Source organism: Carlito syrichta, unplaced genomic scaffold (assembly GCF_000164805.1).
Source record: "Carlito syrichta isolate Samal-C Ts95f unplaced genomic scaffold, Tarsius_syrichta-2.0.1 Scaffold22802, whole genome shotgun sequence".
Taxonomy (NCBI): domain Eukaryota; kingdom Metazoa; phylum Chordata; class Mammalia; order Primates; family Tarsiidae; genus Carlito; species Carlito syrichta.
In genome coordinates this window covers 24383-38683 of record NW_006966898.1, presented here as the reverse complement: position 1 = coordinate 38683, position 14301 = coordinate 24383, and the positions used below count along the sequence as shown (strand labels likewise).

Below are 14301 nucleotides of genomic sequence, written 5' to 3'. Positions count from 1 at the left end.
ACTCCAGTCTGGGCGACAGAGTGAGACTCCAACTCAAAAAATAAAATAAAATAAAATAACCAGAAAAAACACTTACACTCTTATATACCCACACACAAAAAAAGAGGAAGGAAAAGGGACAAAACAAATCAAAATGCACACATGTGTACACATACACACGCACACACAAATAGGGAGGAAGAGAAAAAATTTTTTTAAAACTCCAAATACTTTGTGAGCCTTGGGCTCCCTCTTGTGGTTGTTTCTGGAACATTCGGTTCTTTTTTTATTATTTTTGACTGGATGTTCCAAGCACCCCCACTCTTGCCTCCCCGCAGGAGGGAGTGGGCTTTGGCATCTAGGTCCTCCCCCTGCTCTCAGTGCATTCGGGATGTTTCACCTGCCTGTGTTCAGTCCTCTCCTTGCCTGCAGATCAGTCCTCTCTCCACGTGGGTCAGATGCCCCACCATGGACTGCTGAGGGAAGGGGGCTGAATCAGTCTAACACTCAGCCCTCCACATCTGCAGTTAGGTCTCTCACTCTGATTGCACCCATGAATGGTCCAGTGTGGAGGGTGGGGCAATGGGGACTTGCCAGGGCCCTGTCTCTCCTGGTATTATGTACCTGGAGTGTCTTCCCTGGGCCAATGGTGATAGACCCCAGAGGGTTGCAGCACTCACCCCTCAGTCTCAGGGTGCTCAATAATGGCAGGCAGGAGCACATATCTGCCCAGTTCTGGGACAGAGGTACTGGTGGTGATCTGCATCTTCTCCTCCTGCAGGACTCGAGCTTGGCTCCCAGTCGCTTTCTCCATGGTCTTCACTGTCAGTGGCCAACCTCTAACCGCAGCTGTTGGTGGTGGGTCAGGTGCCAGGCACCGAGTGGCAGCTGTTCTCTGTGGTCTCTTCCCAAGAAATGCCCAGAGTGGCCCTTGCCTCTGTACAGGAAAGGGGCCAATTCAGAGTAGTAGCAGGTAGCAGCCACTTCAGCAGGGGCCCCCCAGGTGCTTGCTCCTGTGTCCCCACTCAGCCAGACACTCACGCACGCACTTGTACACACTCACCCATGCAGACACTCATATACTCCAACTGGTTCCCCTGCCATCTTGCCAGTCTTCCCTTTCATCTAACTTCAGTTCTCTGTGTGACTGTTTCTACTGAGCTGTTTTTCTCTGGTTTTGGATATGTGATCTTTTGGTATGTGTAGAATTTTAAAAATTGTTTTAAACATTGTATATAAAAAAATTGTTGAGGACCTAGTAGATGATATCTTTCTTCTCAGAGGACTCATTTTCCCCTATGTCAGCCTAGAGTGAAGGATGAACACCCATATCCAGTCAGGCAGTGTTGAATTAAGGTTAGGTGAAGTTCTGGTAAGACTCAGTCTACCTCTGGTTTACCCTCGTTATTGAGAATTTTCAGCTGAGTACCCAGTTTGTCCTCCAGAGACCCGCTTCCTGATAGATGCCCATCTCTGTTTTCTTATCAGATAGAATTTCGCTTTCCTTCTGAAGCCATTTGCTTAAGTTTTTAATCTTCTGCCTCTGCATGCCCCAGAATTCAGCAAATATTCTGAGGGGGAAAATGACCATGTATCTGGATTCTTTTGGTCTCTCCATCACCCATTTGCAGCCTTCTACTGATACAAAGCTATATTCTCCCCTTTTGCTCACTCCCAGCATTAGCAAATGCTTCCAGTGTCAACATGGCTGTATAAGTTAGCTTAAGCCCGTAGTGTTTTCCCCTTCCAGTCTTTGACCCTACATTTCTTGTTACCTCAGCAGCTTTCCAGTGCTTTCAATCAAGTGATTTCAGTATTTCATCTGGCATTTTAGTTATTCTTGGCAGGAGCACTGGACTGCTACAAGCTCCTGCATCCCATGTGGAAATGGTGATGCCTAAAAGAGCCCTCTCCCTCACATATGAGTTTGCCCATTTAAAGTGTACGGTTCATTGGTTTTCAGCATATTCACCAAGTTGTATAATCAGCATCATAACCAAATTTAGACATTTTCTTTACCGTCCTGATGGGTGTAAGTTGATATCTTGATATCTTTTCATTGTGATTTGCATTTCCCTAGTAACTAATGACCTTGAGCATGCTTTCATATGCTTGTTGACCATTTGTATATTTTCCTTGGATAAAAGCTTTTTACCACCTAGTTGAATTGTGGTGTTTGTTTTTCATTGCTATTGTTAATTGTGGGAGTTCTGTGTAGGATACTGTATCACATTAAAAATAAGATTCTCAGTGTCTCGCTTCCGTTCTGCAGTCATGACCCTTCACATCGGGTGGGAATTTGTTTTCACAGACACCAGTGTCGTTCAAGGACGTTACTGTGGAATTCAGCAGGGACGAGTGGCGGCAACTGGACCTCACTCAGAAAAGCCTGTACAGGGATGTGATGCTGGAAAACTATTTCAACTTGATCTCAGTGGGTAAGCACAGCTCTGCTGGGCATATGAGAGACTGCACCTGACTGTATTTTTCTCCTCGGTAGTCTTTGTTCTGTTTTGTTTTGTTTGAGTTGGACTCCCCTGCTGTTGCCCAGGCTGGAGCACAGTGGCATGCTTACAGCTACCGCAGCCTCAACCTGCCTCAGCCTTCCGAGTAGTGGAACCACAGGCATGCATCCCCATACGAATTCTTTTTTAATTGCAGAAACAAGGTTTCGTCAAGTTGCCCAGACTAGTCTCAGACCCCTGGGCTCAGGCACACTTCTTGCCTCCACCTCCCAAAGTGCTGGGATAACAGGCATGAGCCACCATGCCCAGCCCCTCCCACTCAGTAGAATTTTTAAAATCTGTGTTTTCTGAGGTATGTGGGACTTCTAAAGACTGCAGGACATCTTAAGTGTGTAATGGTTTTGTTTTTATTTGTCCTGTGTTAATAATCTCTTTTGGGTATGTGAATATTCCTCTGTTCTCATAAACGTTTCTGGAAAGCAAATAGAATATTTCATTGTATGTACTCTGGAACCAAACTCTCTATCATCTTTTGTTAATAGGATGTCACATTTCCAAACCAGAAGTTATCTTCAGCTTGGAGCAAGGAGAAGAGCCATGTATGTTGGATGGTGGGATCTCTAGTCAGAAATGCCCAGGTGAGCAAGAAACCAAGAGCCTGGTAAACAGTATGTCTCAGTCACAGTTGTACTGGAAAGGCTGGCAACTTTGACATGCTTTTAATGTGATTTTTCTGGTTCATTCTAAACTCTTGGGACTGCTTGGATGGAGCAGACGTTGGGTATGGCTCCATGGATATATAAATGCTATCCCCACTTACGGCCCCTTTCCATATCAATGCCTTCTTTGCTTAACTTTTTAAGGAGGAAATGTGCTGCAGTTACTGGTACTTTAGATCATGTTCCAATCTGCACCATCTAGGACCCTGCTTTTTTGCCTTTTTTTCTTTGCTTAGAAAATTTGTATGTTCTTTCTACTTCTATCAGGGTCTTCGATTCTTTTCTTGTGTATGCAAATACTCATAGATCAGCACTCTTTAAAAATTACTGTGGGTCACACTCTGGCTCCTGCTGGTTTCTTCTCACTTTATCTTTTTCTTTAGTGCCTCAGAATTGTCATCCAGGTGGGCTTATTTAAGATCTCCCCACCTCTGCTCTAACTGTTGGCTTTGAGGGCACCATTGCCATTTTCTGCTTGACTAGTGCAAGCAGCACTGACTTGATCTTCCTGACTTATTTATTCTGATATTTTACAAAAAGTTTTTGTACCTCATGTGCAGGAGATTAAGTTAATTACGGCCACTGTCTATAATAAATATCATCGTCAATATGTTTAGGGCTCCCTTCTTATTGATTCCTTTTAATACCCACTTTTCATTTTCATTTTATCCTTCCCAGAGGCAACTGCTCTAATATAGTTGATATGTTTGCTGTCAATCCTTGAATTTGTGGCTATTTTAAAGTCTAAATTGTTAGTATTTTTAATTTATAGAAATGGTGTTACATTATACATGCTACTTGGTTTTTTTTTTCTTTTTTGAAAATGAGTCCTGGTTGCTCTCTATTTTTCTAGTTGCTATATGGCATTCTATAGTATGCATATTTAGGATGCATATACACTTTACTTGTCCAGCCTTTCAGCTACTACTTGTACTAACAGTACTATAATAAATTTCTTCATGAACTATTCTTATAGGAAATGAGAATTTCTTAGGGAAGAATAGTAAGATTGCTTTATCATTGGGTATGCTAATACCTAATATGACTAAGTATAACCACATTATTTTCTAGGATGCCAATGTCATTCCAAAGTCCCTTGAACATTGCACAAGTGTATTTGTTTCCCTACATTCCTTCCCATACCTAGTATTATCCAAATTTCTGATAATTTGGCTAACCTATTAGATTGTGATTTCTAATTATTATTTTAATTTGTATGTCTTTAACAACAAAATATGTTTATATCTCATCCTGAATCCTTCTTTTTTTTTTTTGAGTTGGAGTCTCACACTCTTGCCCAGGCTGGAGTACAGTGGCACACTCACGGTTACCCCAAGGTTGACCTGCTGGGCTCCTGCAATCTTTCTGCCTCAGCCTTCCAAGTAGCCAGAACTATAGGCACACATTACCATGCCCAGCTAATTTTTTATTTATTGTAGAGACGAGATCTTGCCAAGTTGCCCAGGCTGGTCTTGAACCCGTGGGCTCAAGCAATCCACTTGCCTCAGTCTCCCAAAGTGCTGAGATTATAAGCTGAGCCACTGAGCCCAGCCCTTTTTCCTTTTTCTTTTTCTTTTTTTTTTTTGAGTCAGGATCTCATTCTGTCACTCAGGCTGGAGTGCAGTGGCATGATCACAAATCACCACAGCCTCAAACTCCTAGACTCAAGCAATTCTCTCATGTTGGCCTCCCAAAGTGCTGGGATTATAGGCATGAGCCACTACTTCTAGCCCGTATCCTTCATTTTTTATGTCTGCTGACATCTAAGCCTCACCCCTCTCTTCCTCTCGTGCCCTACACCTGGACAAACTGATAAGAAATCCAGGTAGGTACTTTCTACCTTGGCTCTGGCAGAAAGTTCAAACCACATATGGGAACAGTTAGTCCAACCCCACCCCCGAACTACCATAAAAACCCTGGCCAATCCTTCACTTGCTCTCTCAAGACCACATTTGGACCTGTTTGGAGCTTTCCCCATAAGCCTCATTATGTGAGTAATGAGCTTTTTCCTGCCCTTTTAGTGAGTGTGTCCTATCATCACTCTTAACTTCTGAACCAAGTTTGAGGTGGAGTCCATTCCTTCTCTGGATTCAGCTGGACAGTGAGCAGGATGTCCAGACAATGATCACTCCTGCAGAGGTCTTTCTCCTCTTCCTAACTGGCTACTATTGAGTATGCACTTCGCCTCAGCCCTATACGTAACTGAGCAAAGTTAGAAGTTATCATTGACATTTAGGAACAGGTGTAAGATATTGGGCCCCTTCTTAAAGTCACCCTGGACCATGTGTCTTGACCTGGACTTATCTGTATCTCAGATTGAATTATGTCTCTCAGTTTTAGCATAAGCTGTGATTGACAGTTGGCTCATGGGAAAGACTTTTACTCTGTGACTGCTATTTGTGTGTCTCAGCCAGACATTGGCCCCACTGTATACAGTGCTCAGGGAAAGACCAGTGCATATAAGGGTTCATCCAGTGGCTCTTGTGTGAAGGTAGACAGGTTACAATGAAGCATCCTAGAAGCCGGTGGTTCGCCTTTCAAAATTTATCATATTCTATTGTGGTTTTTTTTTTTACTTTTCCTTCTCATCCATCTTCTCAAGTAATTCATTCTACTCTTCTACTAATTTCGCTCTTTTAGAAAATGCCAGTTAGATGCATTCCTACTCTTACTCCCCAGGGGTAGCATCTAAAACCATTTTCTTATGCCTGGATGATTCAAACCCTATTTCGATTTAATGATCCCATTTTTTTTTTTGTACTAGTTTCATCTTAGAGACTACTGATAGATTTCATTACTTAAAATATTGTTTGGAACAAAACTAAAGGTACTACTTATTATCTAACACATGACAAATTCTTCTCCTCTCAAGGTTTTAAGCTGAAGAAAGAACATGGCCTCTTATTTGTAATTCACATTTGCTCCTCTTTAGTTTCTGTAACAATGTGTACTCCATTATAACATTTTGTTTAATGTTTCCTCTACACCTGACCCTTTGATTATTTTGTGGTCTATCTGCCTATTCAGATAATTCACATGCTTTGTGCTCAGGTTTTACTTGCTTCTTGAATTGGACCTGTTACAGTACATATTGCATTTTACCTTTTCTAATTCTCCAACCCACAGAAATTTAGAGAGAACTACTTAAAATTATATGATAACTGAATCTTTTACCCCTCTACATTTAAGAAAAGTGCTTCTGGAGAAAATGTTTAGTGAAGTTAAATTTGTTGAATTTATGTCACAAGTGCCAGAGTCATTTGCTTTCTTTTAGAAGCATTTAACATTTTTTCTTCTAGGAACAATTCAAAGGACCAGATATAGTAATTGGAAAGAGAAGATAACTGCATGAAATTTTTAAAATCTCAGGCTTTGTGCATTGTGCATTTGTTAACACATGTGTCTACTCCAATTTAAATATAAGTATGAGTGGTTCAGAATATGTTTGTTTTTAAGTTAAAAGAAAAGAGAACCAACCTAGAGTTATGGTGAGATTTGAGATTACCTTTTGATGCACAGAAGCCTAAATAATTCATGAAGAACAATTAATTTTGAATAGAAGTGAAAGCTCAGGAAAAAGACCTTAAATGGGGAAAATGAAAAAATTAGCGTGTCTATCCAGATTCATTTGGTCTGTCTAGCCTTGCCTCATTTGTTATTAGGTAGGATCATGTAACTCAGTTCTCACCTATCAAATGGGAGTAAAAATTATGTTTGTTGTGACAGGGTCAATGTCTGAAGGAAGTAGGAGTATCTCCCACAAACCTCTTCTCATCAGCATATTCCAACTTGGCAGCCCCTAGCTCCATGCAGCTGGCAATGCCCTAGGGTTGACTGTCTGAATTTGGATTTAATAGTAATAAAATAGACTTTAGTGCCTAGTGGAAGATAGCTTGCACACACACATTTTATTGACCTGAAATATGACTGTGTTTTACCGAATGAGTAATTGAATTAGTGGTGACAAGGGAATTATATATAAATAAACTTTTAACATGGAAGCAAGTTGTTTGCATTGAATGTTATGGTGGTAACATAAATATTATCATGCACAGCAATAGGTTTGTAAGCCAAGGAAAGTTAAAAGTTGCAAAAGATCAAAATCTATGTTTAGGAATCCATTATTAGATATCCTCAGGATTAATGAAAGCCATTAATGTTCATAAGTTTAATATAACAGCTAAAGAGCATGTCTGGGGACATGACAAGGCCCTAGAGACAGAATAAAATGGATATGAGGTCAGAATTTGTCTCTATTTAAAAACTCTGTTAAGGCTGGGTGAGGTGGCTCATGCCTATAATCCCAGCATTCTGGGAGACTGAAGCAGGAGGATTGCTTAAGCCTAGGAGTTTAAGACCAGCCTAGGAAACATAGCAAAGCCTCATCGCTACAAAAATAAAATAATTTTTTTAAATAGCCAGGCATGGTGGGCGAGTGCCTATAGTCCCAGCTACTTGGAATGCTGAGATGGAAGGATTGATTGAGCCCTAGGCTGTGAACTTTGATCATCTTGATCATGCCACTGCACTCTAGCCTGGACGACAGAGTGAGACCCCAACTCAAAAAACTAAAACAAAAACAAAAAACTCAATTAGAACAAGACAACAGTATCATCAAATCATTATATAGATATTCACTGAGAAACAAACCTTGACTGCTCACACGGTCCAGATCTGCCAGTCAACTCTGTTTCTGATGGCATTCAGGGACAGTCTCTGGAAAGTCATTTCACCACCATCCCCTAGGGCTGGGTTGGAAAATATTTTCTGTGAAGTCCCAAACGTAAATATTTTAGGCTTTGGGACCCCATGTTTGCTGTCGTAATTGCACATTTCTGTGTGGTAGCTCCAAAGAAGCTATAGGCAGTACATCAATGAGTGGGTGTGGCTCTGTTCCAATAAAATCTTAAGGACATGAAAACTTGAATTTCACTTAATTTTCACATGTCATTAAGTATTATTCTCCTTTTGATTTTTTACCATTTAAAAGTGTAAAATACATTCTTAGCTTTTGGGTAGAGTCCTGGGCCCTGAGGGTTATAGTTTTCTGACCCCCTACCCTAAGGCATTGCCAGCTGCATTGAGCTGGGTGGTGCCATGTTGGAATATACTGATGGGAAGAAAAGAGGTTTGTGAGAGACACTCCACTTCCTTCAGACACTGACCTTGTCACAACAAATATAATTGTTACTCCTATTTGGTTGATGAGAACTGAGCTACTTGGTCCCACCTAATAACAAATGAGGCTAGACAGACCTAGTATTCTGAGGCAGCCATGTGGTTGGCTACAAGCTTAATACTGTTAAGGAAGGGACAGATTTTGAAAGACAATACTCAGTCTCTACTTCATGTCCTTTCTCCTGTTATGTCTCCTACTAGATGCATCTATCACATTTGTATCCCAGGAATAAAGAATTGAATCATAAACATTCACTTTACTGTTTGGTCAAGTCAGGATGACTGAGGCTATAATAGTTTTACTATAAACATAAATAAATTGGTCTTTGGGGTACAGTGGATAAGAGGAAAAAAAGCAAGTGGGGAGATGAATGAGGATTTGCAGATGAAGGAAAATAAGAATCTAGTCTCAGATATACTTCCTTTAAACCACAAAGTTTAGCACTTTGTTCTTCCAGCACCTTGCTCACTGTGTAGTTCTACATCTGCCTGGGTTGGAATCTCTTCTTCCCCAGTTACTAAATATTTAATTTGGGCAAAATACTAAACTCTTCTGCAGCTCAGTTTCCTCATCTGTAAAATAGGGACAATAATATAGCATAATACTATCACAACAGCAAAGAGTTGTGGAAAAGTTCAAATGAGTTAAGATAGAACTTAGGACAACACATCTAAATGCTATTGGTTATCATATGGTAAATATAAGTATTCATGTTATATATTATTATATATGAATAGATTATTAGACCTATATATATCTATATTTTATATACTTATACATTTGTCTTATAAAGCCTCTCCCATTTCTGTGTTCACTCTGAATCAACTCTACATATCAATCCATCTGTATTCTGTTAATTGCTATTTGTGTCGGTTTTATCCTTTCTTTTTCTTTTAGATGGGGATACTGGTCTTGAATCTTTACAACAGGGAATGTCTGAAGTGTATTTCCAATCTGAGAGAATTAATCTCTTCACAAGAGATGACCCATATTTCATTTTAGAAGAATTGCAGAAAGATGATGAACAGACAGGAAGATATCAGAAAAACCAGAAGAAAACTATATGCCACAATGCCTTCATCAACAAGGAAACACTAGCTAATGAAAGGGGCTGTGAATATAAGGACATTGGAAAGATCGTTCATGTAAATACACACCTTGTTTCCTCAAGAAAAGGACTCCATAACTATAACTCATTAGGAAAAAGTTTAGAGCCTATTGTAAGCTTATATGATTATAATAGAAACAATGCAACAGAAAATCTTGATAAGATTATCGGATATGATGATGTTTTTACTCATCTGAAATCTACACAAGTAAATGTTTGTGAAAGTAATGAATGTGGGGAACTTCTGAGTCATAAGCAGGCTCTCATTCAACATCAGAAAGTTCATCCTGGTGAGAATCTCTGTTTGTTTTCTGACTATGCTAAAGTTTTCTCCCAGAAGTCACACCTCTTTGCACATCAGAGTGTTTACACTAAAGAAAAACAGCATGAATGCAGCGAATGTGAGGCGGTTTTCCCTCAGAAACCCCAACTTGCTGCAAATAAGAGGGTTTATGCAGGAGAGAAACCACATATATGCACTGAATATGGGAAGGATTTTCCCCTCAAGTCAAGCCATCAGAAAATTGGTAATGAGGAGAGTTACTATAAATGTCATGAATATGGAAGAGCCTTTATCCAGAAGTCGGAGTTGTTCAGAGGCCAGAGAATTCACGCTGGAGAAAAACCCCATGAATATAGTGAATGTGGTCAAAACTTTTCTCAGAATTCAAGCCTCAATATACGTAAAAAAATTCATACTGGAGGAAAACACTTTGAATGTCCTGAATGTGGAAAAGCCTTCACAAGGAAATCGACACTAAGTATGCATCAGAAAATTCATACAGGGGAAAAGCCCTATGTATGTACTGAATGTGGGAAGGCCTTTATCCGCAAATCACATTTTATCACACATGAAAGAATTCACACTGGAGAGAAACCCTACGAATGCAGTGACTGTGGGAAATCCTTTATTAAAAAGTCACAGCTCCATGTGCATCAGCGAGTTCACACAGGAGAGAATCCCTTTATATGTTCAGAATGTGGGAAGGTTTTCACTCACAAGACAAATCTCATTATACACCAGAAAATTCATACTGGAGAAAGACCCTATATGTGCACTGAATGTGGGAAGGCCTTTACTGACAGGTCAAATCTCATTAAGCACCAAAAAATTCATACTGGCGAGAAACCCTATAAATGCAGTGACTGTGGGAAATCATTCACATGGAAGTCCCGGCTCAGGATACATCAGAAATGTCATACTGGAGAGAGACATTTTGAATGCAGTGAATGTGGGAAAGCATTCATTCAGAAGTCAACACTAAGTATGCACCAGAGGATTCATCGAGGAGAAAAACCCTACGTTTGCACTGAATGTGGGAAGGCCTTCTTCCACAAATCACATTTTATTACTCATGAGAGGATTCACACTGGAGAAAAACCCTATGAGTGCAGTGATTGTGGGAAATCCTTCACTAAGAAATCACAACTCCATGTACATCAGCAAATTCACACGGGAGAAAAACCCTACAGATGTGCTGAATGTGGAAAGGCTTTCACTGACCGGTCCAATCTCTTTACGCACCAGAAAATTCACACTGGAGAGAAACCTTATAAATGTAGTGACTGTGGAAAAGCCTTTACTCGAAAGTCTGGCCTGCATATACACCTGCAGTCCCATACTGGAGAAAGACATTATGAGTGCCATGAATGTGGGAAAGCCTTTGCAAGAAAATCAACACTAATTATGCATCAGAGAATTCACACAGGAGAAAAGCCCTATATTTGTACAGAATGTGGGAAGTCCTTCATCCAGAAGTCACACTTGAATAGACATAGGAGGATTCATACGGGAGAGAAACCCTATGTATGCAGTGACTGTGGAAAGTCTTTCATTAAGAAGTCACAGCTCCATGAGCATCATCGAATTCACACTGGAGAGAAACCATATATGTGTGCTGAATGTGGAAAGGCCTTCACCATCAGATCCAATCTCATTAAACACCAGAAAATTCATACTAAACAGAAGCTCTATAAATGCAGTGACTTTGGGAAAGCCTTAAACTGGAAGCCGCAACTCAGCACACATCAGAAAACCGACACTGGGGAAGTAGAATACCCAATGCCACAAGTATGGTGTGGGGACGCAGGAGGTGACCAAGACCAGTGTTCTTCTATTTAGTCAGAATTTTGAAGCTCTGGATCACAAAACTGATATCCAGTTACACATATGCATAGGTACTTTGGAGAAAATGTCTAAGCAATGTGTATTGGCTATTCTTTGTTACTTGGCAACTACTAGAATTGTCAGCCCCCTGCAAATAATATTAAATGTGCAAGATGACTTGCAGTCTTCCTTGTTTCACTTTTTTGGTAAACAGTTTTATAAATTTAGGGCTGTTGAGTTTTTTGTACCCTGGGTACCAAAACTATACAATATTGACCAAAAAAGTTTTTATAAAAAGTGGAATAGTGAGAAATTTTACATTGTCTAAGCACCCTGAGGACATTGAATTCAAGGCAATTCAGGTCTATAATGAAAAGAAACCAGACGCTCTTGTGATAATTAACACTAAAGACACAAAGGACTCTACTTTTTTTCCTATTGTTTGGGAAGTTACTATTATTTATGGTTTTATAGTATTTATTGGTGGACGCTGTTGCAGGTATCCAATGCGTCTGAAATTGCTCTTGGACTATTTCCCAAAAGTGATTAATGATGTAAACATCAGTCCCATAACTACTTGTCACCTCAGACTGACCAGGGAACCAGATCTAGATGACCGCACTTTGAATCCTCAGCTTGATCCAGAGAAACCTGTACATTTTTACTGATTCCTATTTGGAGAAAAAGACAAGTTAACAAAATGGGCTTCAAAATCTAAAATAGTTTTCTTCTAATTGGGTTAGTACATTCTCTACATGTTCGCTACATGCTAGATTATCGTGAGATAAAAGTGTCTTGCATTTTAGTTTGTTTTTGTATTAGACAAAATGGAGTTAAACATTGGGAAGAGTATTTCTCCTATTGCCTCCCAATCTCTTCAAATTAACGTTATTTAATTGTGTTTTTTAAATCCTCTATATTCTGATAGACTTTTTTTGCCTTTTGTTCTATCAGATACTGAAAGAAGTATGTTATCATCTTAGAGATTAATTGTGAATGTATCTCCTTTAGAGCTATGGATCTTTGCTTGATACATTTTGAGTCTTCGATTTTATATACAAATTTAGATTTGTTATCTTCCTGGTTAATTGGAGCTATCATTATGAAATGTCTGTTTTTATCTCTAGTTATGCTTTTTGCTTTAACATTTACTGTTAGATATTAATACAGTGTGCATATTTCACTTATTAAAGGCTAACATAAAGTAGTACTCACCACACTTCTGGACAATATTAATTGCATTTATTCTTCTCTTTACTTACCTGCTATTGATGTCATGTGTTTGTATTCTATATAACGTGGACATAGCCAATCATTGTTTCAGAGTCAATATTCATTTAAATTAACCCATATATTTATCCTTTTCATTACTTTTTTATTCCTTTCTGTCGTTTTAAGTTTCCCCCTAGAATTATTTTTCTAACTGAAGAATACCCTTTAGTGTTTCTTTTACTGCAAGTTTGCTGGTGACAAATTTTGTTTTTGTTTGTTGGAAATGTCTGTATTTTGCCTTCATTTTCAAATGACACTTTTCCTGAGTATAGAATTCTAAGTTCTTCTGTCATTGTTTTGAAGATATTTATTTATGGTCTTTCATTGTTTTGTTGAGAGGTAAGCTGTCAATATAATTACCTTTGAGGGTAATCTGCTTTTATTTCTCTCCTTTAAAATTTCTCTCTTTCAACAGGTGCACAATGATATGCCTAGATTTGGTTTTTTTCTATGTGTGTATCCTGCTTGGGTTTACAGTGCAAAATCTGTGGCTTAGTTTTGTGTGTGTGTGTGTGTGTGTGTGTGTGTGTGTGTGTGTGTGTGCGTGCGCACACCCATTTTGAGAAATGTCTAGCTGTTATCTATTCAAATTATGTATCTGCTTCATTTTCTTTCTGTTTCTTTTAGTGACAACCCTGTTACCAAGATCCCTATTGGCCTTTTTCTGTTGGTTATTTTTCTTGGGTTTTGGTGATGTCTTATCTTCTCATATATGTGGTGTTTTTTAAATCAACTGATAGACACTAATATAGTAAAGTTGTAGAGATAATAAAATGGTCTGGGCTGGGTGTGGTGGCTTATACCTGTAACCCCAGAAATTTGGGAGGTAGAGGCAAGAGGATGGCTTGAGCCCAGGAGTTCAAGACCAACTGGGCAACATGAGACCTCATCACTACAAAAAAATGAAGTTAGACAGGCTTGGCGGCATGTGCCTTTATCCCTAGCCACTCAGGAGACGGAGGCAGAAGGACCATGGAGCCCAGGAGTCAAAGGCTATGACGAACCATGAGCATGCCACTGCACTGCAGCCTGGGTGATAGCGTGAGACTCCAACTCCAAAGAATGAAATTCAGTGGTCTGGATGTACCTTTTTCTAGAGAAAAATCTGCCTTCCCTTCTAACAGGTAACCAGGCAATGAATACTAGTAAACCCTGATTGCTTTTATCCAATGATGTATTGAGATTATTTGCACCTGGGCTTTAGTCTCTATTTTTTAAACCTTTATTCCTAGGGGATGCCTTTTGAATTTTAGGTCTTTGGGATGTTTATCATGCCTCCTGTTTGGAAGGACTTGAATTCTAGTATTTGTCTCTTCAGTCATATTAATTTGTCAAAAATTCTCTCCAGCCTTTCTTGCTCATTGTTCACCTTAAGAGCTAACAAACTACTCTTAGTAACAAACAGTCCAATTTCAGAAATGATGTCATCTCTAATATTATTCCTGCGGTTGCTCACTTCCTTGATAGCTTTT

General features: G+C 39.4%; 1 protein-coding gene across 1 annotated transcript in view; it reads left to right on the top strand.

Annotated features, from left to right (window-relative positions):
- Positions 1-12771, top strand: part of ZNF484 (zinc finger protein 484) — a 27928-nt gene extending 15157 nt beyond the window's left edge. Inside the window, exons 2-4 of the mRNA XM_008064132.2 lie at positions 2291-2417; positions 2987-3082; positions 9240-12771. Of these exons, the coding sequence (XP_008062323.1) occupies positions 2291-2417; positions 2987-3082; positions 9240-11572 (2556 nt within the window). The 3' untranslated portion in view covers positions 11573-12771. The remainder of the gene's footprint in view (positions 1-2290; positions 2418-2986; positions 3083-9239) is intronic.
- Positions 12772-14301: the final 1530 nt, after the last annotated feature.